The sequence below is a fragment of the Nipponia nippon genome, unplaced genomic scaffold (assembly GCF_047370975.1).
Source record: "Nipponia nippon isolate SJK-2023a ecotype South Korea unplaced genomic scaffold, ASM4737097v1 scaffold_18, whole genome shotgun sequence".
Lineage (NCBI taxonomy): Eukaryota > Metazoa > Chordata > Aves > Pelecaniformes > Threskiornithidae > Nipponia > Nipponia nippon.
Window position 1 is genome coordinate 1,935,192 of NW_028262334.1, and position 23,985 is coordinate 1,959,176.

Genomic DNA, 23,985 nt, shown 5'->3' on the forward strand with positions numbered 1-23,985 from the left:
CAGCTCCTGAGAGGGAAATTTAAAAACGGGCTGGAGCCCGGCCCCGCCGCCGACTCGCCGCGGCTGCGAGCCGCCGCCGCCGGCTCCGTCCCCCTCAGGGCCGGCTCCAGCACCCCCACACCCCAAACACCTCAGAGGGAGACCCCGCCGCGCCGCGCCGGGCCGCAGCCGCGGAGCCCCGGCCGGGCCCCCCGGGCCCCGGCCCGCCCAGGTTTGTGGAAGGAGCAAGCAGCGCTCGGCCGGGAGGTGCGGGCAGGCCGGGGTGCGGGGTGTCGGGGCGGCGGGCCGCGGGGATCCTCCTTCGCTGCCGGCCGGCTGCCGGGCCGCCGCCGCGAAGGGCCGGGGAGCGCCCTCGGGCCGCTCCGCGGGCACCGGGGCTCGGCTCCCCCGGGCTCCCCTCCTCCCCGGGGGCGGCCTGGGCGCGCTTCGCCCATCGCACGCTACCGCAGCTTGCAGTTCCTAAAGGCTACGCGGGTGCTTTATGGCAGTTTAAGAGCAGCCCCGAGCCGGGAGCGTCCCCCGGCTGGCGCCGGCGCTCCCGGTGCTGACATCTCCCGACAGCCGAACCGCCCCTCCGTGCCCGCCGTCGACAGATGCTCCCTCCATCAGGGGCAAGGTTCCCATTCTGAGCTTTTTTCTTTTTTTCCTCCCCCGTAAAACATTTTACTGCATTGCCTGGCCCAAATAAAACCAGTGCACCTGGAGGTAAAGGTAATACAAATTGGGCTTTAGTTTCCTTTAGTCCTGGGTTTCAGCTGGGATTTTGTTGCCTCCTGCCCGCTGCTGAAGTGCTGGATAGCTACTCCTGTCTCAACGCCTTTCTCTTTTCTTGTCTTTTGCTAAGGAGATGATAGAAAGTGATATCCCGTCCATAATGTCAGGAATCATTAGGAATTCAGGGCAAAATCACCACCCTTCACAGGAGTACAGGTGAGGCATTTATCGATTTCAAAAATACGCACTGCACTGTCACAGCCTGCTAACTGATGTTGTTTTCTCATTATTTCCTAAAAGAAATCCCTTAGCACATAGAAATTATCTTTTTTTGTTGTGGTTTTTTTTTTTTTTAAAAGAAGCTAACTGCATTATTTCTCTGCTCTAAATTAGATTTCTAAGCTGGTGACCAGTTACAATGCATTACTTATTTAGAAGCATTCCTGTTTAAAGTATTTTGATACTAAACTATGTTTGATAAATACACTTTCAAAGCCTTGTGTTGACCTTCTAGTAAACTCCCTCTGCTGTATGAGTGTTGCCAGAGAAGGATATTTGTTAAATAATAATTATTTAAAAGTTCCCTTTCAGATCACGTTTTGCATTGTTATGAAGCAGTCATGGAGAGACTAAATCAAGTGCAATAGACACTAGAAGAGCTTTTCATTAAAACAAGTACTTAGGTAGTACTGACTTCTGTCAAAAATCTTCTAATATCAGTGGGAACAAACCTGGAGTTGTCAACAGCCTTTGATAATTCACTTACACCACTGTGCATCAATTTATCATTTAAAAGTACTGTTAGAAGTCACGGGATAGTTCTGCATGAATTACAGTGCACTGGGTTAAGTTAGGTTACATCTTGTCACATGATGCAGTTCCAAGAAATACAGAATAACAGAAGACGATCCAGTTCTCACAGTAAAAAAAAAAAAAAAATTTCCTCATTTTAAAACGAGGAGCGAGAGACTATCGCCTCCCTCCCAGCCTGAGGGTGTTTTCACCCATTTCTATGGGTAAAAGTGGTCAGCCGCAGGTATTCTTCTATCAGCCTCTCTCTATTCAAAATGCAAACGCTGCACTGCAGCCTCTTGCAGCTCAACAAGTGATTTGTTATACTCTCTGAAGCCACTGTGGAAAAAGGTTTGTGGAACTCTGTTTTGCTGTTTACTAAAGCAATGTTTGCTCTAGGCATTTTCGTTGGCTATGTAAATATTTATAAAGAAATTATTTGGTATTTAATGAAGGATGTGCATGAGAGAGACTTCTGGGTACTTATATTTAAGTCTGTATCTTCGGTGCCCTGAAGAACATACCACCTTAACAAAGACCCTTTTTATGGAGAGAACTATTCTTTAACTCATAGCTGCAAAAAAACCCACTCTTTTTTGAGAAAGATAGGATTTATCTTCCTGCCAGTACAGGAACTGTAAGAGTTTCTTCTTTTATTCAGAAGTCATCAGCTTTTTAAAACTACTTTCAACTCTCTGTTAAACATTTTGAACTCGAAGATCCCAGTTCTCTAAAGTTTTTAACCCAGTTGTGATTTCTTTAATGCAGCTTTAAAATGAATTATTTGACCTCATTTAATAGTGTCAAATTCTGATAAAAATGCATAAAATCTGAACTGCACCATAAATGCAGAGCAGTATTTGTCCTACTTCATGAGAAAACACTTTGGATTATGTAAAAGAAAATCTTTTAGACTGAATGATTTTAAGAAAAGAATAGACCTGTCAAATTCTATCAGCTCTGTTTACTCTCCTGCTGTCACCACAGTCCAAGACTGGAACCCACAGTCCCGAGTTCTCCATGGGGGAGCATCAAGGCTCCACAAAATGGGGAATGGCCTCCAATTAGCGAGTGGGAGGCTGGGGCTGTGCTGAGAATACTCTTCTGTCTCACTTGGAATCTTTCAATGGGACAGTTGGACTTGGAGGAGACCAGGCTTTCCTGCGAGTGTGCAGGAGGAAACACTGAAAAGGGAGGGAGTGCGTGGGCATGTAAGCAGGGGATCAAATCAGCAAATACTGATAAGTTTTCATGCAGCTTATGCTTACAGTTTGAAACTATGCGATTTTTTTTCTTTTATTTTTTTTTAAATGGATGAGGAGAAAAAATCCCTGATTTTAGCAGATCTTTGATTTCTGTGGATCCAAAGCATCTATAGTAAAATTGATGTAGCACATAGAGTAGTGATGAGGATTAGACTACTATGCAAACTCCAGGGACTATTTGCACCATAGTAAATGATTTTAGACAAATATCTCTTCCACCAATGCAGCTGTGGGATATAAAACATCCTACTGTCTAGGAATGATTAAAGGCCATCATATCTTCTCCGATGCCTATGTTTTTACGGTGCTGTCACTGCCTGGCTACCAATGCAAAGTAATACTTCATATTAGCAGACGCCTCTCACTTTCCCAAAGAAAATACCGCTACCTTCGATATTTTCATAACTGTAGTAGTGACAAATATTTCTAATGATGTCATTTTACATTTCAGGGAATATAAGTAGAGAATTGTAACACACTGGGATTTTTTAATCCTTAATGCTTTATTCTTGTTAATTATAATTAATAACCTAACATTATGTTTTAGTGTAAATATTTTGATGTTTAAATCAAAGCAATAGGCAGACTACAAGTTTACTATGCAGTGGCACGCTTGCGGTTATTTCAGCACAAAGCTGTGTGAATTATAAGAGCCAACTCAAAGGCTACTAAATTAGTGGAGAACTCCCACAGTTTTCAGTGCAGTTGGAGCTGGTCTCTGAGAAACGAGGTCCTTCAACTCATGAACACTGTGGTCTTCAAGTAATATTTTTAATTGAAATCTGCAATCTATCCTTTTGCAGTCTAATTTGATTTAACATACATAACCAGTGCAAGAGAAGTAAAAGATCTACTGCGATATACACAAGCGCAGAATGAGATTTAATATGCAGAGCTTGAGCAACAGAAGCCCCAGGGAGGCAGATGCGAGGCCAAGGTGGGCCTGGACTAAGACTGAAAAAACACTTACAGACCTGTAAGTTCTCTCCCAAAGAAGGCTCAATATTATCCTAATTCAACATTCTTGGTTTTCAAATGCAGCAGCATGCTTATTTTTCTCAGGGACTATCCCATTCCCAAAGTCGGTACAGTTATGTGTGGTTTATTAATAAATCATGATGTGAAAGACAGGCCATTAGAAGGGAGACAAAGAGTAACTTGCTGTGGGTTATTTGGAATATGTGAAAATCCAAATTTAAGGAATCAAATCATCACTCTATGTAACAATGTGGTATCTATATTTTGAAAGAAATAACTAAAATGTATAATTCTATTTGAAGAAATAACGTTATTTAAGATGTAAAGCTAACCTTAGGTCAACACGATAAATTAACTTCATGTTTTGCGGCTCAATATTTTGTGTAAGGACCATGTTTCTATTTTTTTTATATTGCTATGTATTTCCAGTTGATAGAAGGCTTATGTAGTATTTTCAAGGCCTTGCAATGCATTTTCTATGCATGTTAAACAGGAATTCAGTTTTAAACAGATGTCTTTTTGATCAAAAGTTGTTACTCAGCCGTTAATCATTCAACATCTTGGTCGACTATATCCTCCTTCACCCCATTTTAATTGTCCCTTTGGTTCTTAAAAAATTGGTCTATATTCATTACCTCATTCGATAGTCAGATTAATTTTTTGTTGTAGTAATTACTTTATGCTAGCATAGTTTAGCGCAAAATCATATTAAGAAGCATAGACACATAAACACGCAACCGCCATACATTCCAGATGTGACTGCATTACAGTGGTGAAAAAGGTGAAAAGTCTTTATCTTTATGACACACAGTACACTTTAGCTCTCCTAAGTGGTAGTCTCATATCTCATTTTGCACTTTGGTTTCTGGAGAACAAGCTACAGCTCAGGACTCCTGACTGTCACCACTGGGGATGGATGGAGTCTGGGAGTTTGCATGAAGGAAATTTCTGCAGACAAAAGGTTACAAATGCATAACTAACGAAACCGTAATTGTTCCTGAAGAAAATGTCAGTGTCCATTCCCTTGACAACATGTGTGTCTGACAGGGAGTGAGATAATGACTCGATGTGTCGGAGGAATTTCATCACAGTAGTTGCTTCATTCTTTCAAAAAAATGTGAGAAACCTCCTAGGAATCAGTCAAACTCAGGCCACTGTGGATTGATTTAAGTGGATTAGCTCAACTGTTTCCTATGCAGTTCCTGAAATGTGCTAATCGGTATTAATAAAAATTGTGGCCCTTGCTCCTCAAATTGTCTTGCAGTTACAGGCAGAGATGGGAAGGACTGGTTTGTACCCAGGCAATAGCTTGCAGGCTTCTCAGGCTCATCTGCCTCCAGTGAAACCAGAACGGCGTTCATATCTTACCTCATAAATGATACTTGACCTCCCGTTCAAAACAAGGAAACAGAAAAGGAATTTGGACTTTTTCAGCACTCCTGTGAGATCTCGGATGCTCATGGCACACCACTCTTATTTTATCCATTTTAAAAATCTCCTACGTGTGGAAAGCAGAACTGCTGCATGACCGCAGCAGCAAGTAATGCAATTGAGATGGGTTCTTATAACAGTGCAAAACAAAGGCTACTATATTTTATATTCCCTTTACACTGGAGTAAATAGCTACGCAAGATCCCAGGCAGATAGACCAGTTCAGTGCTAATAAACAGCAGCTGAAGCAATGTTAAAGGAAAAAAATGCTCCTGGTTTTAATAGAAAACATTCCTGTGGGGCTTGGTACTTCAAGGCATTTTTGCATTGAGGAGAAACTTATTTTGACATCAGTCACAGTTTTGTTTTTGTTTTTTTAACAAAACAGATTGCAGAGTCAGATACCAGCTGCATTTGGCAAATCCAAACCTAGGGATGGTTATGTGGGTAAAGCACAGCAGGGAGCGAGTGGCTGGGAGTTCAGTGCTGACATTGCTGCTGACTTCCTCTTAGGCTTAAGCAAATCATGTAGGTCACTTGTAATTCAGTTTCTCTTCATCCCATACCAAAATGATGTAACGAGGGGTTGTGAAACTTGGAGCTGAAATGTATAAAAGTCTCTAGGAGCACATCTATAGCCCGTTCTGTTAGTGCTAAGTACCTTTGCAGAAGGTTTTTGGAGAATCGTCTTCTCTTCTGAACCATGGTGTAAGAAAAGGAGAACAGCAACACCTGACAGGGTAATCATGTTATTTGCTTTTTCCTCACTAGTTTCAGTTCCTATAATCCAAAGTTTCTTGAGCTGTAGATGAGGAGGGACTTTCTGGTTGTCCCTGGAAAGCTGCCTAATTTCTGTTCTTATTTCCAGCGAGCCCAGAAATTACTCAAAGAAATTGAAGACAGGGAGGAGAAAGGCGGGCTGGTAGTTTGGGACTGGATGGGTGGCGTGTCTTCAGGAGGCAAAGAGGAATCACAGGCTGAAAGCAGCAGTGAGAGCTGCTGGCTGAAGCAGGAGAGGAGCTGTGCAGAAACAGGGAAGAGAGAGGCAGGTGGTTGTGAGTGTGGAAAACAGAACCGAGTGTGGGGAAAAGCACCTGCAAGGGAGGAAGATGGGAAAAGAAGTGCATAGAGGGAAGGAGCAGAGCAGATGGAGTGAGGAGCAAAAGGAGACGGTGAAGTTGACCCCTTCAATAAAACGGAGAATACTTCTCACCATGGAGACAGCTGAAGAGTCACAAAACATAAATATTTTCCCTGTGTTGTTTTACATACGAGAAATCACCGCACTTGTTCTGAGGACATTACGTAATCCCAGACAAAAGGAGTTTCTCATCACCACTTCAAGAAGAGGTTTTCTTGGGACTCTTCCTGTTCAGTTGTCACTCACACTGGATAAACCGTTGCAAACAGCTAATTGAGAATCTGTCACCCCTGATTGCTCCTACTTGTTGAACAGTTTTATTGCTTAAGCATAGGCAAACAGCTCAGATGTCAGTGCTGGAAACGGTGATAAAAATCATCCATTGAGCGAGAGACATCTTAAATCTATGGTTGAAGTTGAATATGCCAAATGCAACTGTGATGTTTTGGTCTGACTTTGTTTAGAACGGAGGCGATGATGAGTTGCCACCACGCACTAATCCCTTTGCGAGAAACTGTAGCATTAGATTCGCCCTACAACATCAACCAGTTTGAGTGCTTTATGTCTTTTAGGGACAGATTCCAGAGCAAACAAGCAAGCAGAATCCTCTGAAGTGTGAATGGTGCAATATGCATAGAAATATGTAACTTTGCACACCATATCATAAACTGAAACACCCAGTTATTGGCTAAACTTCTGGAGATAAACTATCTTAAGGTATGCTTGTCATTGCTGAGCTTTCCTTTAGTCTTAACAAACTTGTTCGGCAGACTGTTCTATGAGGCTTTTGAAGAGGCAGTCCCTACAGTCTCCAGTGACAAGTCCACCGTACTATGGTGTTTGCAGAGGTAGAAGTGGATAGTTCACCTTGACAGCGGTTTCTGCGGTGATGAACTACCTTAGATCCAGCTCGTTAGAACAGCTCAATGTGAGGAAAGATGGTAAAGTTAGATCCATGAATATAGATTGAAATTCAACTCTGATGTTAGTTGCGGATTCCCTCAAGGTTATGCCAGGAATGAATTTCATTCCATCTAGCTAGCTGTTGTGCCAGCAGGATGTACTTGATGGGGGGAAAAAAAGTAGAGATATCTTTAGGTACATCTAACAGATGATTTTGCACTGCTGACAGGCTCTAGTGAGCTTTATCAGAGGTGCAACCAATGCAGGAGTCCAATTTCTCCGTGACTGCAGGCAGGAAGGTCTGGAGCTCAGTATCGGGAGATCTGGAAAGGAGTTTCATTCCAAGGGGTATTTTTCCTGATTCTGGAAAAGTAAACTTTTGCAGGCTGGCTGGTGGCCAAGATCTATTGCCCTGATTAGATAAATATTTTAGGCAGTGCATGATAGAGCAGATAGCAAAGACTAATGCCACCACCGAGCATTTCTGTATCATACCTATCATAGCTCTCATGGCACTTTTCACAGGAGGCCAGCATCCTCTGATACAGAGAGGAGAACTGGGGCTTAAATCCTCAGCATCATGTGGATTCTTACTAATGCAGGTGCCTTTCTAGGATAGAAACACATGGAAACAGAAGGATGTTTTCCTGCAGAGATTTGAAAGGAGAGGGGTAAAAATAGAGCTGCATCATTTCACCACACCTTTAAAAATAATATCATGTTTGCAAGACGTTTGGTGTGACTGTCACCTTTTCTTCATAGGGGTTTAGTAGTTTAGCCTCTATACCAGACAGCCCTGGGGAATGTGCAGCTGGGGACATTTTCAGTAGTGTGCATTAATTATAGCGTATCACTATTTATCTCATTTACATGCATTGAAAGGAAATGGCTGCTTTTACTACAGTGCCCCATTGTGCCAGGGGCTGTGAACACCCATCTAAAGACAGGATCTCTGACTCCTGAAGTTTACCCTCAAACGTGAGATGAAAAGGGTGGTGGAGGGGAACAGAATCAAAGTACACACGATATTAACAGTATGTACTTACATATTTGTAGTTGCCTTGGCACAGGCAATTTTTCAGGTCAGAAAGATTGAACCCTGTGAGATTAAAATGTTAGGTATTACTGTGCATAGCTCTCGTTCCAGAGGCAGTTAGATTAGCATTTTTTCACTAAAAGCAGGACACACATTGAGCCTGTGTACTGTGAGATAAGCTGGTTTTATGCTGCAGAATATATCTGGGCATTTAAAACACCTCAGTCAGACAGCGATGGGCATACTTTAAGCAGTTTCACATTCTTTAAGACATAGGAAATTTCAACATGGGTTTTGAAGACAACCTGAAGAATAATCCTTAGATGTGAAATATTTTATTCTGATTAAATATACTTTTTTCCCCATTATTAATGAAAATAGTTATTCTGACAACTAACAAATCCATTAAAAAATGTGTAAGTGAACAGCCAGAGGTGATTTTAAAAGAACTGTAAACTCAAATTCAAACAGCCGTGCCATGCTAGAATAGGGAAGGGAAAACATCTTTGTCTTGGAAAAAGAGCTGACTCACACACTTTGTCTAGTTATTATGTATTATTGCATCTTCATATCTGTTTAAAAGGGAGCTTAATGACTGCTATATCAACTTAAAAGTTCAGTCACCTTCCTTGCCCCCGTTTGGATCCACAGTGTTAGTGCGAGAAGGAGAGAGCGGCGTGGGTCTGCATCACGAGGATGCTGAGAGGGGCACGCTGCCCGGTGCTAACTGGCGAATAGGAGAGTTGTAGTTCAAGCTTCTGATGGCATCCAGCTGTGCCCAGGGTATCGCCAGTCATTCCCACATCTAGAAAGAGCGCCAGGATGAGGGCACCCAGGGCGAGTGTGAAGCAGAGGCCTTTATTTCCCCAAAAGCTAAAGCCGGGAGGGCTGCTGAGCCCCACCATGACTCCCGCGGTCCTCCGGTGCGGAGATGCTCGTCCCATGTGGAGGAGCGGCGAGGGCATGTGGCGGATTCATTGCCTGACAGGAGGCGTGTGCAGTGGGTGCTGACCCTCGCCGCCCATCTGACCCCGTTATTTGTTGAAGGAGCTGACTTGTCTGGGAGGACTGGCAGGGACCAGGGTGCCAGATGGCATGTGGATGTGTGTTGTGTGTCGGCTGTCATTCAGCCAGATTAATGTGAAGTTTGTAAAAAGGAGGAGGGGGGGGAAAAACAATTAAGCAAGAATCTCAAAAACAATCGAGGCCACGTGCCACCGGGCAGCAGTCGTTGGCGGCACAATGGGTTATCGGCTTCCCATGAATGGGCCCAACTGTTGCAAACGACATGAGCCTGCCCAGTTTTCAAATCATTTAATGCTCTTGTTTACTTCCAATCCAGCCAATCTCCGGGCTGGGAGAGCCGTCACCTGATAGTCTTTTTATGTATTTAAGTCCCAGGCCTCACAAAATAACTGAACAGCGGTAACCATGGCAATGCTAATTATTGCACTATAACTACAGTAGGAGAAAGAAAACAGGGTAGGCTGGAAGAGAGATTTGAAGATGTTTTTTGGCCAGGATTTGAGCTTTTGGCTCTTGGTCAGGTGTTGTTTGGTTTTTTTTTTTTTCTTTCTTTTCTTCTTTTCAAAATCTTTTTACAAACAAATAAATTATATTCTGCTTTAAAGATCTCCCAGATAATAGTTTAGGGAACTTTGATAGGTGTTTCTGGAAATCATGAATAGAGGAGCTGAAAGCTCCTGGGCAGCCAGGCACTAGAGTTCTGCCTTGTTCTTTTAAGCTGATTTAGAATCGTGTAAAACATAAAAGATGCTTCAGCAAGAGACCAGATTTATTTAAGGCTTCTGCATCGTCATTTGGCAATGAACACACATTAGTACCACGCAGCTGGCTTTAACATAGCTATGAGAGAGCTCTTTAAAGCCTTTGTTTTGAAAGCAAAATCAATTACATCCAACGAAACTATGTTCTTCTGAAAGAGAAAGATGTTTTCCTGGACCTGAATCCCTTTGGATTTACCCTGGGTATCTAATGATAACTTCCTGACATGTTCTAATTACTGCTTTACTCCTCAAGATACCCATGACTTCTGTAACACATAACATGAGTAAAATAACATAAATAAAAGTAGTTTAGCCCTTCATTTGCAATAGTTCTTTTATTGACTTTAATTGGAGTTTTGACCACACAGGAATTTTTGACTACTGTAAATATATTTCAATATTTCAGTTTTGTACCACACACTCTATCAGAAGCAAAATAAAACAGGTGGGACAGAGCATGCAGAATGTATCAAAAACGGAGCTTTAAACCAAAAGCAGCCTGTCATCCTTACGCCTCGGTTTTGTCAGCTGAAGGCAGGCTGGGTGTTATTGTGCATTCAGTCACTAGCTTTTCATTCTGATCATTTGGTATGTCAAAAACTGCCTAAAAAAATTGTTTCCTGTGCTTGAGGGTTCCTTGTTAAGTGTCAATAGCTTCATGTATCTGAATGGAAGAGATCACCAGTTCATTCTGTAAAGTTTTGTTTATGCAGCAACTCTCCGCTGATCCGTCCCCACCGACGGGATGCAGTGGCTGGGAAAAGCCCCCTCCAGGTTCTCAAGCCAGCAGAATACACAGGTCCTTGAGGAGCTAGGCACAGAAACTTCTTCTGAGGCTGGCTGGTCCCTGCATTTCAAGGTTAATGCAAAATTGCCAGGCTAACAGTCCTGACGGGTTTCTTCTACATCAAGGCCAAACAAGAGCAAATTTCTGACAAATGCAAAAATAATGAATCAGCTTTGGTTTTGTTTCCAGGCAGTTTCTCCTCCAGGTTCTTATGCCCCTACAAATTCTTCTTCCCCTACAAATACTGCACAAGAAGTTTTCTTAACTAAAATGTTTCAAATTGTATGAAGGAACACATGATTAAGTAAAGGGCAGCAGCAACCAGCCAGCTGTGAAACCAAAGGTCGCATGTGAGTTCTGCAAACAGAATTCCAGCCTGACATGTTTTCCCTGCTGACCTACAGAGCTGTGGCATCCAATCATCTCCCCTCTTACCAGGGACAGTGTAGCAGCATCTCCGCTCCCTGCTAACCTTTCATGCTATTTTGCAGACTCTTAGCTTCTGACCCCTCCCATCTGAGTGAAGATGACCTCCCCAGTGACTTACAGTCCTTGTCGTGGCTGACATCTGTTGATGTTCCTCGGTTACAACAGATGGCCAGTGGAAGAATGGATTTTAGCCTTGGTGCCCAGAATGCAGTACTACAACAGACAGGTAAACTGTTAGGATGTTAGAGAACTGCTCTTTAAACACCCCAGCCTACTGCCTCCTTTCTTTTCCCTCACACAGGCTAGCTTTCCTATTAGTAGATTCCTTTTAAGTGCATTACATTTCGCTTCCTGTCAGAAGACCTGGAGCCTGTTGTCTTCTGATAAGGCTCTGGCTGAAACATTGCCTTCATTTCAAGAGGCGGAGAGCCCTAGCAGTCACGACAGAGATCTTAGGATCCAATTGGCTTTTCTGCTCAGTGTAGTTGCTGGTGCCTTGTTGCGTGAACTTGGGCCAAGATATTTAAGACTTGCATTTCAGAGGTTTTCAACAGCTTTGAAATTAGGTAATTAGTCTTTCTTATTCGTTTCAACATTGATAAAATTAAGAGTATCTTATTTACCCCATACCTGTTTGCTTCATACAGACTTACAGCATATGTTCATTGAACGTCTTTCTTTCCTTTGTGAACATCCTTTAGGTAAACACGCTCGTTCCCTAAGGTATTCTGCTGAGAGAGCTCAGCGTATCATCTTGCTTGCTTTAGAGCAGAAATCCTTCTGGAGTACAGATAGTGCTGAATATGGGTTTTTTCTCTTTTGTAAGATACTGTGTCTGTAACACCACTGTGGACCGTTAAACAGCTGTCATCTTTCATTCCCTGCATAACAAGTGTTAGAAGCAGCTGATGTCATCTTTGCAATTTGTGAAGTGCTTTGGGTTCTTTTGGGATGGAAAGCCACAGAGAGGTGTGATTATCCACTCCAGAGCTTAGCTGTGTTCAACTGCGTCTATTAAAAATAAATGTCAGCTCTCTTTTCTGAAGTGTACTTTCATGTGAGCATTCACAGCCTTTGCTTTCTCCAAAATAGGTCCCATAGCAAGCAATATGCACTCGACAGGAGCACCTGGAGCGATGATTCATGTCCAGGCCAGCCTGCCACAGGGAATCCTGGGACTGAATTCTATTTCGACTCATGGAGCAAATGTAAGAGCAGGGCTCGATGGCTTATTATTGCAACACTTCTTAGGAAAAGATGTTGGTAATTTCAAGACTGACACGTCTGTTGTCTTTATCTCAGCAGATGAGCCAATATGCCGTAGGTGGGCAGCCGTCTCCTAGTTTACAAACACAGCAACAACTCTTTCCTCCTCCTCATTCACAGCAAGTGTTTGCCCTAGCACAGAACACACAACAGGTACTGTTATTCGCTTGTCGTCTGTGTCTTGAAGTACCTGCCAAGATCATATCTAGAACTCTTTTAAAAGACAAACAATAAAATATCCCTAAACCTACATACCCACGGACATTTTGCATCTGACATTTTCCTTGTTTTCCTTCTGCATACAGTGTAACCCAGCAGCAATCTACAACACATCCTATGGGACCCAGCCACACTATTCTCAGCCACGCCTGGCTCCTCACTCTGCCCAAGAACTGCATCCAAAGCATTACCCCAAGCCAATCTATTCATATAGGTGAGTAGAAAGCAGAATAGCGTGTTGCCTGCAGCCTGCATTGGGGTGGCCGTAACGCTGTAGGTGTGGTAGCACAAGAGTGTTTGATTCCTTCTGAAGGGAAAAAAAATCCCGTCACCCGCCCAGGGGTTCTGTGGAAGCGGCCTCTGAGGGGTAGCAGGAATGAACAAGCAAACTAGTGCCTGGACATCAGCGTAAAGGTAGAGTAATAACAGAGAGGAGTAAAAGCTGCAGGATCACAGGGTGACTTCTGAGCACTTGAGTACAGTAATCCCACGATCAGCCAGCTGAGGTTGCTAGACCAGAAGAAGGCATATGATGGCTACGTATATGCAATCTGTTGTTATTTCCTGTATTTCTCTGTCCTCTAGTTGCTTGATTGCAATGGCCTTGAAGAACAGCAAAACAGGCAGTCTCCCAGTGAGCGAGATCTACAGCTTCATGAAGGAGCACTTTCCCTACTTCAAGGTATGCGTACACCTCAAAGGTAGAAGTAGAACGCCACAAATTCTTTGTTCAGGGCTTATTTCGCTCACATCCTCCTGCATCTTTCAGACAGCCCCTGATGGCTGGAAGAACTCCGTGCGCCACAACCTGTCTCTGAATAAGTGTTTTGAGAAGGTGGAGAACAAGATGAGTGGCACCTCTCGCAAAGGGTGCCTGTGGGCTCTCAATCCTGCCAAGATCGACAAGATGGAAGAGGAGATGCAGAAGTGGAAGCGGAAGGATTTAGCAGCTATTCACAGGAGCATGGCTAACCCAGGTAGGGCTTATATTACGCTTTTGCCATGTGTATGAGAGGAAAGGGGGGAAAAATGGCTATTTGGCCAGGAATGCATGAATCTTAAGAAATAAATTATATGGAACAGAGCTGGCTAGTGCAGAGCTCTCATGCCTTGCAACAGCCTCCTCCTCTGAGCTGCTTGGCTGAAATGCTCCGTGCTCTGCACTGAATGAAGTCATTCCTGCTGCCCCGAGGTTGTGTGACAGGGCGATACACTACCGCAGGAGGAGGTAACGGGACTGACAGCTATTTTTGGAAGCCCTCAGTGCAAATCGGTCCCCAGCTTCAAAATGGATTGTCTTTTTCCCCCATGCTGGCCTATGGAGAACATCCAAGGCCTTCTGAGGAGTTACGCTGCCTCCAGTGTTAGTATTTAGTGTCACATTTTAATGCATTTTTTTGCCTGCTCCTCTGCAAAACTCTCCCTTTACTAAGACTTTCTCATTCTTATTTATAAAGACACATGGTTTTGAAGCTTTCAGGAGCTCAATATTGGCAAAATCAACTGGAGTTTTTTGCTTCAAAATCTGTAACATGCAATCAATGATAAATTACGTTCTCCTTTGCCTAAAAACAAAAGTGCCATTGAAACTGTCGGAAGTCTCTCGTACGAATCTTATTTGAGATACGAGCAGAATTCAGAGTATCCCTATGAGCAGGAGACCTACTGCGGGTGCTTAGTTCTGCCACGGTGGGCCAGCTGCCATCAGTGGTGGCTTGGTTGCTCTGTGTAAGTCTCATGTGATCATTTCTTTAGCTCGGTTAGGGGTAACCATGGAAGTCGACTAGGGTAAGGGCTAAGGGTAGGGAAGTAGATGGCCTGTCTTTGCTCTCTGCACAGTCAAAGCCTGCCTGCAGTGCTGCATCTCGTACAGTGACAGACACTTTTACGGCAAAAGCATGTGGCTGTGCTCACTTGTGAAATGCTTTGGCCGGGCCCTGCTTGAACAAACGGGTTAAACTGTCTCTTTTCTTCCTTGGGAATGGGTATCGCCTGTGCAGAGGAGCTAGACAAGCTGATCACTGACAGACCTGAGAGCTGCAGGCGGCCCAGCAAACAGGCAGAGCCTGAGGTCTCCACCCTGAACCACATGGCAGCAGCCCAAGGCCGGATCTCCATCTCCCAGCTGCAGCCTCAGCCGATCATGACGCTCTCGCTGCAGTCCATCCCCCTGCATCACCAGATCCAGACCCAGGCTCGCATCGCCCCAGACTCACCAGCACCCGCACAAACACCTCCTCTCCATACTCTGCCTGACATGAGCCACAGCCCTCTTCCCCACCATCCCATGGGACGCGCACCTCCGGACTTCCTGAACGTGACAGCAGACATGAACACGGAGGTGGACGCTCTTGACCCAAGCATTATGGATTTTGCATTGCAAGGTATGGGAGGAGGAAGGTGGGGTAGGGGAGGGCATGGTTTATGTCATTATATAGTCACTGAATATATAACCAGGGTCCTCAGCAGGATGCTCTGGGGTGGGAGATAACTAAGCTAAAAACTTGTGCTGGGTGCTGGCCTCTGCAGTGTGACTTCCCTGGCCTTCCTCGGTGCATTTCTGCCCTGTGCTAGATGGGACAGCAAACTGCCTTCACGGCTGAAGTGCACTGCAGTAGATGTAGGCAGGGATGTCCAACTAGCTGCATCTGGGACACGCATCTCTCTGCCCACGGGAAACCATAGCTCTGCTCGTGCCTTGGGTTTCCCCGTCTGTAGAAGGAGAACTTCCCTGGCCCATGGCGATGCCTAGCGTGGCCCCTGGGTTTCTGGTTAGCCCATGGTAGATAGATTCTGCCCAGACAGGTCTGGACTCCTGCTGGAACCAGGGCGTTTCGGGGGGAACAGACACTCTTACTCCCTTTGTGCTACAAATGGTGCCACCCGCAAGCAGCACTGGTCCTAAGCAGCGGGTGAAGCCCTTTAGTTATGGACTGACCCCTGCAGGCAGTGCCCGGGTGGGTTGGATGTGTAGCTGTGACCAGAATTTAATCTGTTAAAGGTAACATATGGGAGGAAATGAAAGATGACAGCTTCAGCCTTGATACCCTGGGTGCCTTCAGCAACTCCCCGCTCCACCTCTCAGACTGTGACCTGGGCACCCCTGGCCTCACCCCTGTCTCCAGCGGCAGCGATCACTCCTTCTCAGACTTGCAGGTCACCGGCCTTTATACCACCTACACGACGCTGGACAACGTAGCGGCAGCTCAGTACATGAACCCCCAAGGCAACAAACCCATTGCTCTGCTCTGAGTTTTGCACCGTTCCATGGACCTCTGACTCAGGGGCCAGTTTCTCCCAACCGTTAAAATCCAACCCGAAAGCAATAAAAGAGCTCCTCCTGCAGACGCTTGGAACGTGTCGGCTATTTACCGGGACATGGCACATGATGCCAAAATAAATCAGACTGTTACTAGTAGAACCACTTTCACCCGTGGCAAGACTGAGGAAAGGGCACGGACACTTGTGTTGCAGGACTGGTGAGCTCTCAAGAAGGACCTGGGAGGCACTGGTCAGCAGGAACTTTCACTGGAATGTAACTGAGCTAAAAAATAGTCCAGTTAAGGTAAACACATTTAATCAACACTGTGATCCGGCCTTACACATGGACGCTGTTTGGTCACCACCTACACAGAAGCCGACGCAAGTCAAGGGACTGGTCAGCGCCAAGTTGGAGTCCAAAATGGTTGATCATGTACCACGTGTATCGTTTTTCTTAAATTGCCAAATAACTATTGCCAGTGAACAAAGACCCCGCACAGTTTCTGGAGACACTTGCACCACTAACACTTTTCTGATGTAACTGTTGTTAATTTATTGTTGTGAGGTAGGAAAAAAGGAGTAAAAACACTAAAAATGAAAAGTTGAACCCATAGCAGACAACTGTTTGTCTAGGTTTAAAAACAAAGTCCTTACCGCGTGACAGAAGTGGTACTACTGAATTATTAAACCAATCGCTGGCTAGAAGATTTTAGGAATTATACCTATTTTTAGGATTTTTTAAAAATTTAGATTTGTTTATAGTCTTGTGTATTGTGCTTCTGTCTATTCTTGTGCTAGGCAGTATTACTATTTGTAAATTTATTTATATTTATTGTTATGAAGAGAAAAGAAATTATGTAAGCTGAGCACTGTTCAATTTTTAAAAATGCTGCAGTAACCTGTTTTACATCCACTAAATTATTCATAATCAAAAATGCAACAATTTTAGTCAGTTGTTACACTACATTTCTTTTAAATAAGCACTTTTGATACTGTGAAACTCATGTTTTTTAAAAAAAATTCAGAGACCAAATATTGTAACTGTACCATACCAATTCATAATAGTCTTTCTTCCCTAATTAACCAAGTAAAATTGATTCTAACGTAGTTTTTTACATTTTCAAACCCCGCTTTATACTTGGTAACATACGTTGCTAAAAATGTGATGAAACATCTGAAAATATAAAAAGCAAACTGTATGTTGGCATTTAGCGTTTAGTTTACTTATACCTCTGTGACCATGACGTTATATTTATATCTCGTGTTTTGTCTGTTCCTGTGCATTAATAGAATTTCCCGGTCTGTCAGTTCCCGGGGTTGTACCCAGGGGCTCACAGGCTCCTCTCGCCCACGCTGCCTGTGGCGGGGGCTGGTTGGAAGCCTCGCCAGCCTCGGTCCATGTACTGAACACCCAGCGGGTGCAGGACGCTGGAGCCGCCCAGCTGAAAACCACTGGTGTGAAGATCAGGGGCTAGAAAATGTCTGGGCCTGTATCTTCCCCAGTGCATGTCCACGGCAACCTCTTCCAAACGGGCACGATGCTCCACGTCATAATTTATCGTTCAAGAACAAAGGTGATTAATGATCATTTGCCGTGACTGGCATCATCTACGATGTCTTCATTTTTTTTAAATAAATATTTCTTAGCACTAAGCCTGGGTCATTCTAGATGTGCTGCATTACGACTACTCCGGTGTCAGGCGCGCCCCTGCCTCGCGGTGTGCTGCGGCTCGGCATTACACAGCAATTCCGAGGCATCTGCTACTGGAAATCCAACCCAGCGAGGAAATAGCTTTGTACAACTTAGGGACGTTGGCAAATGGACAAAGCTGAGATGTTTGACTCCAGCCGCGGTGTCTGAGCGTGCTGAGGAGCAGGCCCTTCTCTTGAATTGAAGACTTGTGTGTTTGCATGCCACCACTAGCGGAAAAGCATCTCATCCACGCACAAATCATTTGTAGCGCCCACCTGCAAATGGAAGGGAGGGCTTCTCTCTAAAAGAGCAGCTTTGCCCAGGCTTCATTGCCTTTACAGACATAATACTATGTCCAAGTCAGGGCTTCATCCCTGGCTCAAGTCCTCCAGGAGAGTAAGAGTGCACACGTATTTACTGTACAAACTCTTTTTCCATTCTGTCAACCTATTCCTGAAAATCTCCGTGCCTCAATGTGCGGAAGAGCTCTGGTTTAGGCCAGGCGTTCGCAGGAGGGCTGCTACAAGCTGCTCGCTACTAGAGCAGTTTCTGTGCTGCGGGGAGGAGGCTGCGCATCGGCAGAGGCACCGGCGCCTGCTTGGATCCGCCGCGTTCATACAATGACAAAAGAAACAGAGCTCAGGAAAACCTCCTTGAGAGCTGTGCTTACTTTATTGGCGGTGGTTTGGCTCCCGTACAGTGAGCATCAGCACCCCCATTCCCTGGCAAAGCGCAGTGACACCTTTCAAACCAGCAAGCATCTCCTAAGGCCCTTTCCACCCCCAGCCCCAGGATGGGGAGACCTCCCCGCAGACCCCGGCGGGAGCCCCCAGCCCAGGCACGACCAAGGAGGTGTCCAACACCTCCACACCACAGCAATACCAGCACCGCACCTGAACCAGGCATCCCGCCTCCCATCGCCGTCCTGCCTCCCCCTTTGCGAGCCAAAGCTAAACCTGCGCTGGTGAAATGATGCACCCGCACAGCCAGAGGCACTGGAAAGCACGTATTCAGATTGCCCCTCCGTGAACCAAGCTGATTAAAGGCCACCCAAGAAGCAGGGTACAGGTCCAAGCAGATGGAGAGCTCACCCTGGCTCCCGTGCTTCAGTGGAGGAACCGGCTCGCTGGGGCAGGAGCACCCGGCGCCACGTCCTCCCTCCTCTCCATCCTCCACAGGAGCCGCAGGCTGAAAACACCCAAAGGAGCTGTGACAGGAGCCGGAAAGGACACGAGCCGGGCAAGAGGAACAGTCGGGTCAGTCAAACCATGGTGGATCCATTGATGTTCCTGCAGCAACAGTTCCCAGCATGGCTCACTGATGTCTTTTGTGGGCCATCAGCTACTCGTAGTCACATCTACTCATCACTCCCCAACAATGAGACAAATTGCTCCTCATGGTTCCTGAATTTATTATAAAACATCAGTCTGAGACTGCTTCTTAAGCAGGGTTTACATTTCCCTGTGCCGGTGCCTGGTAGGCTTCAACATGGCCATACGGAGACCTCCTTCGTCCCACTCCCCATGATGCCTGGGCCAGTCAGTTTGTACTTCCAGCTCCATCCAGTCTCACGAGACGTGTCTGACACTGGTGCTTGTTTTAAAGACTAAGGCCAGAGCTTGCAACTAAAACACAGTAAAAGATTTTAGATTCTTTTTAAAACCAACTTCTGCAGCAGGTCCAGACTCCAGCCTTGGCTTGGGCCAAGTTTATCTTCTGCCAGGCTTCCCTCTGATGAACACCCCCAGCACTGGAGGGAACTTTGCCCAGATGGAGAGACCATCTTCATGGCTTAAAATACAAACACTGGCATCCTTTATTTAGGCACATGAGTAAGAGTCCCAGGCTTCAGTTCGAGGCCGGACGAACCGGGTGGGGAGGTGAAGTCTGGCCTCTGAGCAGCAGCGTGTCCCGGTGCCCCTCCTGCCCCGCGGCGATTGCCCTGCACGCCGCCGGCCACTGGCTCAAGATGGGCTGTCATTATCCACCGTCGACAGCAGACGGGAAACCTGGGCCTTCTGCGCACGGGTGATGTGCTGAGCCATCTGGATGATGCAGTCCATGGCCACCTCGGGGTTGGCTTGGACCAAGCTGCAACGTGGACGGGAGAGGGCAGCTGCCTCAGGGGCTGAAGAAGAACCGCCTCATCTCCACCACCCGCTGTGCCCAGCCCAGGGGACAGCATTGCCCTTCGCATCCCGGCTCCCGCGGCCACTCACCTCCGGATGTGCTTGACCACATAGTCCCGCTTCAAATACTTGATGTTCTCCCGGATGGCCGACTGGGTGCCGTCGTCCTCTTGCATGTGCTTCTCCAGCCACTCCACCACCACCTGGTTGTTGTCCCAGAGGTAGCCCTGGGGAAAGCAGCACCGTGGGCAGGGGGTCCTGCTGCCTGCACAGCCCGAGCCCCTCCTTTCTGCTGCATCCTTGTGCTTTTTCCTCCCATGACACACCCAGACAATGGGATTTTTCTTCTCAGCCCTGCACATACAGGGCAGCATGGCACACTCCCCCACTCCCATGTAACAGCCACTGGGGAAAAGGTTCAGTCTGGAAATCAAAACTGGGGAAAGCTTCGTGGACTGTTTTAAATGCAAAAAGTTAAGGTAAAATATGTTTCCTTTGCATGCCCTCACTTCCCGGCTCAGCAAGCACAGGACTGACATGGTGATGTGTGTGTCATGGCACTTGCACCTGAGAGCAGCTCAAATGCAAAGCCCCCAAATCTCTCTTCTGCCCTGGGAAGCCTTATCTGATAGTAGAAAATGAGGAGGCCCGTGTTTATTTGGGGGCCACCTCGCTACCACTGAGCACCAGCATCCAACCAAGGTCACCCACTTTGAAGAGACAGCCCCAGGCTCAGGGCTACTTGGCTGCCCACCCTGGCACAGGCTGCAGAATGGTAATTCCCATTGCACGTTTCAACCCTCAGGGAGGCACCAACGAAACGGCCGAGGAACAGGAGAGTGAGGTGACAGCCCTCAGGTCCCCCTTGATCGCAGGGATGCCTTGGGAAGCCGGGGATGAGGGTACCTTCACGGCTCCTTCTGTCTCCATGAACCAGCGCCGCAGCATGGACTGGATGTGGATGTGGCTCAGCTCACTGTTTGCCTTCAGGACCTCCGCCTTCACCACCTCCTCCAGCAGCAGCCGTCGCAGCCGCCAGTAGAAGAAGGAGCGTGCATTCTTCCACTCCAGGATGTCCTGCAGAAATGGGGGCAGAGCCTGGGTTGGTCATTGCAGAAAGAAGAGAAGCTGATGTGCAGCGACTGCTTGCTCACAGCTCGTGCCGGCGGGTTTGAAGGCAGCTCTGCTGGGCTGGAGCAGAGAGCAGCACCTGGGGCAGGAACTGAGAGCAGAGAGCAGCACCCGGGGCAGGGTTGAGCTGCAGCCCAGACCCCTGCGAGGGGACTTTGCCTCTCGCCTTTGTGCCACCACTGCAAAACTCCCTGCGTCAAGCCCCTTCCCACCTATGCCCTGGCTCACCGTGATGACACCTTTCTCCTGCATGCGGCCTGGGGTGTCGTGCAGGTCGGCGAAGTGCACGGCCACCTGGTAGTACACGGGCAGGAGGAGCTCCTCCCGGGCCTTGAGCTGCTTCTCCAGCTCCTTGCGCTGCGCCTCGGACAGCTCGGGGGTCCCTGCGGGGCACACCGTACTGAGCAGCCCACCCGCCGCCTCTGTGATGGGGTGCACAGGCCACCACAGGGGCTGGGCTCCGCTCTGTGCTCCTACATCAGCCACCCCCGCCAGGCAACGGGGCGCCCAGCGTCATGTCCCTTTGCTTCGGCACATTTGCACCCCTGCCCAGAGCCCAGCCACAGAAGGCCATGGCCATGAAGGGGCTGCACCATGTTCAGTGCCTGCCGCAAGAGAGGTGGGAGGTGGTGTTTGCAAGGACTTTGTGGGACCGTGTTTTAGCAGGGTGGAGGGGCATGGAGGCAAGGACCTCCCAACACAGCCCCACCATCCACTGCAGGCAGGAGCCGATCACAGGGCGAAAGGAGACCCAGTGCATTAAAGGCAGCCTCTGTGCAGCTCTGTAATGACAATGTGTCATCTCGTTAGGTACTGACTCAGCATGGCCATCACCACTCTTCATCTCAAAGCATGGGAGAAAAGTCCAGCACCATTTACGGAGCCCCCAGGAGACACAGGTGTTTTAAAGTACCACCACATCCCCTTGGCAGGCTCCGTCATCAGAAAAACCATGAAGAATTTTCACAGAGGAACACTAATGATTTCCTGATGGTTGCCACTGTGGTCTTTGAGCCTCATGTTTTAACTTACCACTACCAACGCCCACAAGTCGAAACACCCTTCCCTTACCCAGCTGCTCAACGAGCTTGGCATAGACCGTATCGATCCTTCTCATGGTCTTCACCAAATCTTTCTTTCTGAACTTGATCTCCACTGTTCCTCCAGGCTCCAAAATGCCTCCCCTGTAAGGAAACTTTGGTAAAATGGGGACTGGTTTGCACAGGAGAATAAATCCTGGGACAAGAGATCCAGGCAACTCTCTCTTCTAAGAATGAGGGAGAAAGAAAACCTGAAAGGGTTTTGTTTCCAGTCTGGGATTCTTGTCTGTCCTCCCACTCCTTACAGCTTGCTCTGATGTGCATTAATTCAGGTTAGAGAAAAGGCCTCCTGACCCCTAGAACCATGTTTTATTTGCCTGCAGCCTTCACTGGACGCAGGAGAATATCCCCAAGGAGATACCTGCCATGCTGCTCTGCGAGAGCCCTGAAAGTTTTAGCTGATGGCTTTGATTAACTAAAGGGTAAAAAATACACATCTCAAGTGACTGGAGGTCTCTGCCAGCAGGACTATGACTCTGCAGACCCCATGCACCAGCTCTCATTTCTCTGCACGTGGGCTGCGGAGGGTGCACATGTATTTTGGACGCTGACCTGCTCTCCTTGTCTGCGTAGAGTTCCACGTACAGGGGGTTGATGGTGGAGTCGATGACCACCCAGGAGCCTCCCCGCAGCTCTGCGTGTGGCGGGATGTAGACTAGGACAGGCTGCTTAAAATCCCGGAGGCTATCAACAATGAAGGCGCCGAACTTCAGCATTTGGTCATACATGTCTGAAAGCCAAAGGGACTCAGTGGCTGGGCGCGCCAACTGCCATGGGCCAGGCTATCGCCCCTTGCCGTCTCCTAGCTGCCCAAAGCCACCTTCTCCATTGGAAAGACCAAACAAGCACCCCAAACCAGCCCAGCAGGAAGCCACCAAGTCCTGGGACCTGGGTCCTGGCGATGCCCCATCACCTCCCCAGCCCAACCCCACATCCCAGAGTGGTGTGGGCAGGACCCTGGGGTCATCCCAGGACCCCGTGGGGTGGCAGGAGTGCCGGCAGTAAGTCACGGCACGGGGATCTGGGCACCCCAAGCATGGGTACCTTTCATGCCACTGGAGAAGCCTCGCCAGTTGGCAAAGATCATCAGCGGGAGATGCTCCCGGTTGAAGTCCCGAATAGCCTGGGCTGTTTTAAAAGCAGAATCTGGAAACCAGACCTGTCCGGCCTGCTGGATTATCTGCAAAAATGGCAAGCAGCAGCGCTGAGACCAGTGCTGGTGCTTCCTGGCACACCATGCTGGCAGGTTGGTGGCACGTGGTGTGCAAGAGCTGGAAGAAAACAAACTGACCAAGCACCCTTGATTTCACCATCTTTAAGGCAAATCAAGACATGCCAAAGGATTACACTAAGCTTTTTCCCTGCTCTCCCCTCCAGCCTCCTCCCGGCTGCTGCTCAGCTGCACTAACATCTCCCCACACACCTTAGCCTCTGAGTCCGGGTTGGCAGGGTCCGCAGGTATCGTCACCTCCACGGGGCGGGTCTCAACAGCGATGACACCCACTGGGAGACCTCCCAGCCTGCAGTAAGGCACGGTGGCTTCAGCAGAGGACAGTTGCCCTCCACACTGCACCCCAGCCCCACCATCACCATCCCAAAAGCAGTGCCATGGCCAGGGCTTGAGTGTGCTTGACCATGCATGCAGCCTGCCCCGGGGCTCCATCCCCTGCTCCCAGCAGTACCTCGCTCTGCCAACCACAACTGTCTGAGCCCATATCCTCATGATCTCCAGGAAGCTGCCCTGGTCGAAGAAGCCACTCTGCCAGGTCCCCTTGAGAGCTGCAGAGCACAGGAAAAAGCAGATCACTGAAGGGCTCCCTAAGCACCAACCCACAGCAAAAAGCACCTTCTGCACCAGGACAGGGGGGCTGCAACAAACAAGATATGTTTGGGAGCATTGCTGCAGAGGTCTAGGGTTGCCCT

The 23,985-nt window shown here is 47.4% G+C and overlaps 2 protein-coding genes across 6 annotated transcripts in view; one reads left to right on the plus strand and one right to left on the minus strand.

Annotated features, from left to right (window-relative positions):
• The first annotated feature begins 847 nt into the window (after positions 1-847).
• Positions 848-16,000, plus strand: FOXN4 (forkhead box N4). Its single transcript, XM_009472390.2, has 9 exons — positions 848-930; positions 11,326-11,489; positions 12,356-12,471; positions 12,569-12,682; positions 12,835-12,962; positions 13,334-13,430; positions 13,518-13,725; positions 14,749-15,132; positions 15,750-16,000. The coding sequence occupies exons 1-9, from the start codon at positions 848-850 to the stop codon at positions 15,998-16,000; spliced, it is 1,545 nt and encodes a 514-aa protein (XP_009470665.2).
• A 907-nt stretch (positions 16,001-16,907) lies between these two features.
• The window catches only part of ACACB (acetyl-CoA carboxylase beta), a 28,690-nt gene continuing 21,612 nt past the window's right edge, over positions 16,908-23,985 (minus strand). For 4 of the 5 annotated variants that reach the window (XM_087754424.1, XM_087754426.1, XM_087754427.1 and 1 more), the window contains 9 exons: positions 23,745-23,841; positions 23,486-23,582; positions 23,107-23,242; positions 22,615-22,792; positions 22,034-22,146; positions 21,191-21,345; positions 20,738-20,908; positions 19,922-20,058; positions 16,908-19,793 (listed from right to left, as the gene is read on the minus strand). In XM_087754424.1, coding sequence (XP_087610550.1) covers positions 19,667-19,793; positions 19,922-20,058; positions 20,738-20,908; positions 21,191-21,345; positions 22,034-22,146; positions 22,615-22,792; positions 23,107-23,242; positions 23,486-23,582; positions 23,745-23,841 — 1,211 coding nt within the window. In that variant the 3' untranslated portion in view covers positions 16,908-19,666. Of the gene's footprint in view, positions 19,794-19,921; positions 20,059-20,737; positions 20,909-21,190; positions 21,346-22,033; positions 22,158-22,614; positions 22,793-23,106; positions 23,243-23,485; positions 23,583-23,744; positions 23,842-23,985 lie in introns of those variants that run through there. The other variant, XR_015704025.1, reaches the window with a different exon arrangement.

What these genes read in the sequence shown, in the direction of transcription:
- FOXN4 (XM_009472390.2), top strand. Translation starts at nt 848, where the DNA reads ATGATAGAAAGTGATATCCCGTCCATAATGTCAGGAATCATTAGGAAT. An exon ending in TTTCGACTCATGGAGCAAAT is followed by an intron (nt 12,472 to 12,568) that starts GTAAGAGCAGGG and finishes TTATCTCAGCAG; the next exon opens with ATGAGCCAATATGCCGTAGG. An exon ending in AAGCCAATCTATTCATATAG is followed by an intron (nt 12,963 to 13,333) that starts GTGAGTAGAAAG and finishes TCTGTCCTCTAG; the next exon opens with TTGCTTGATTGCAATGGCCT.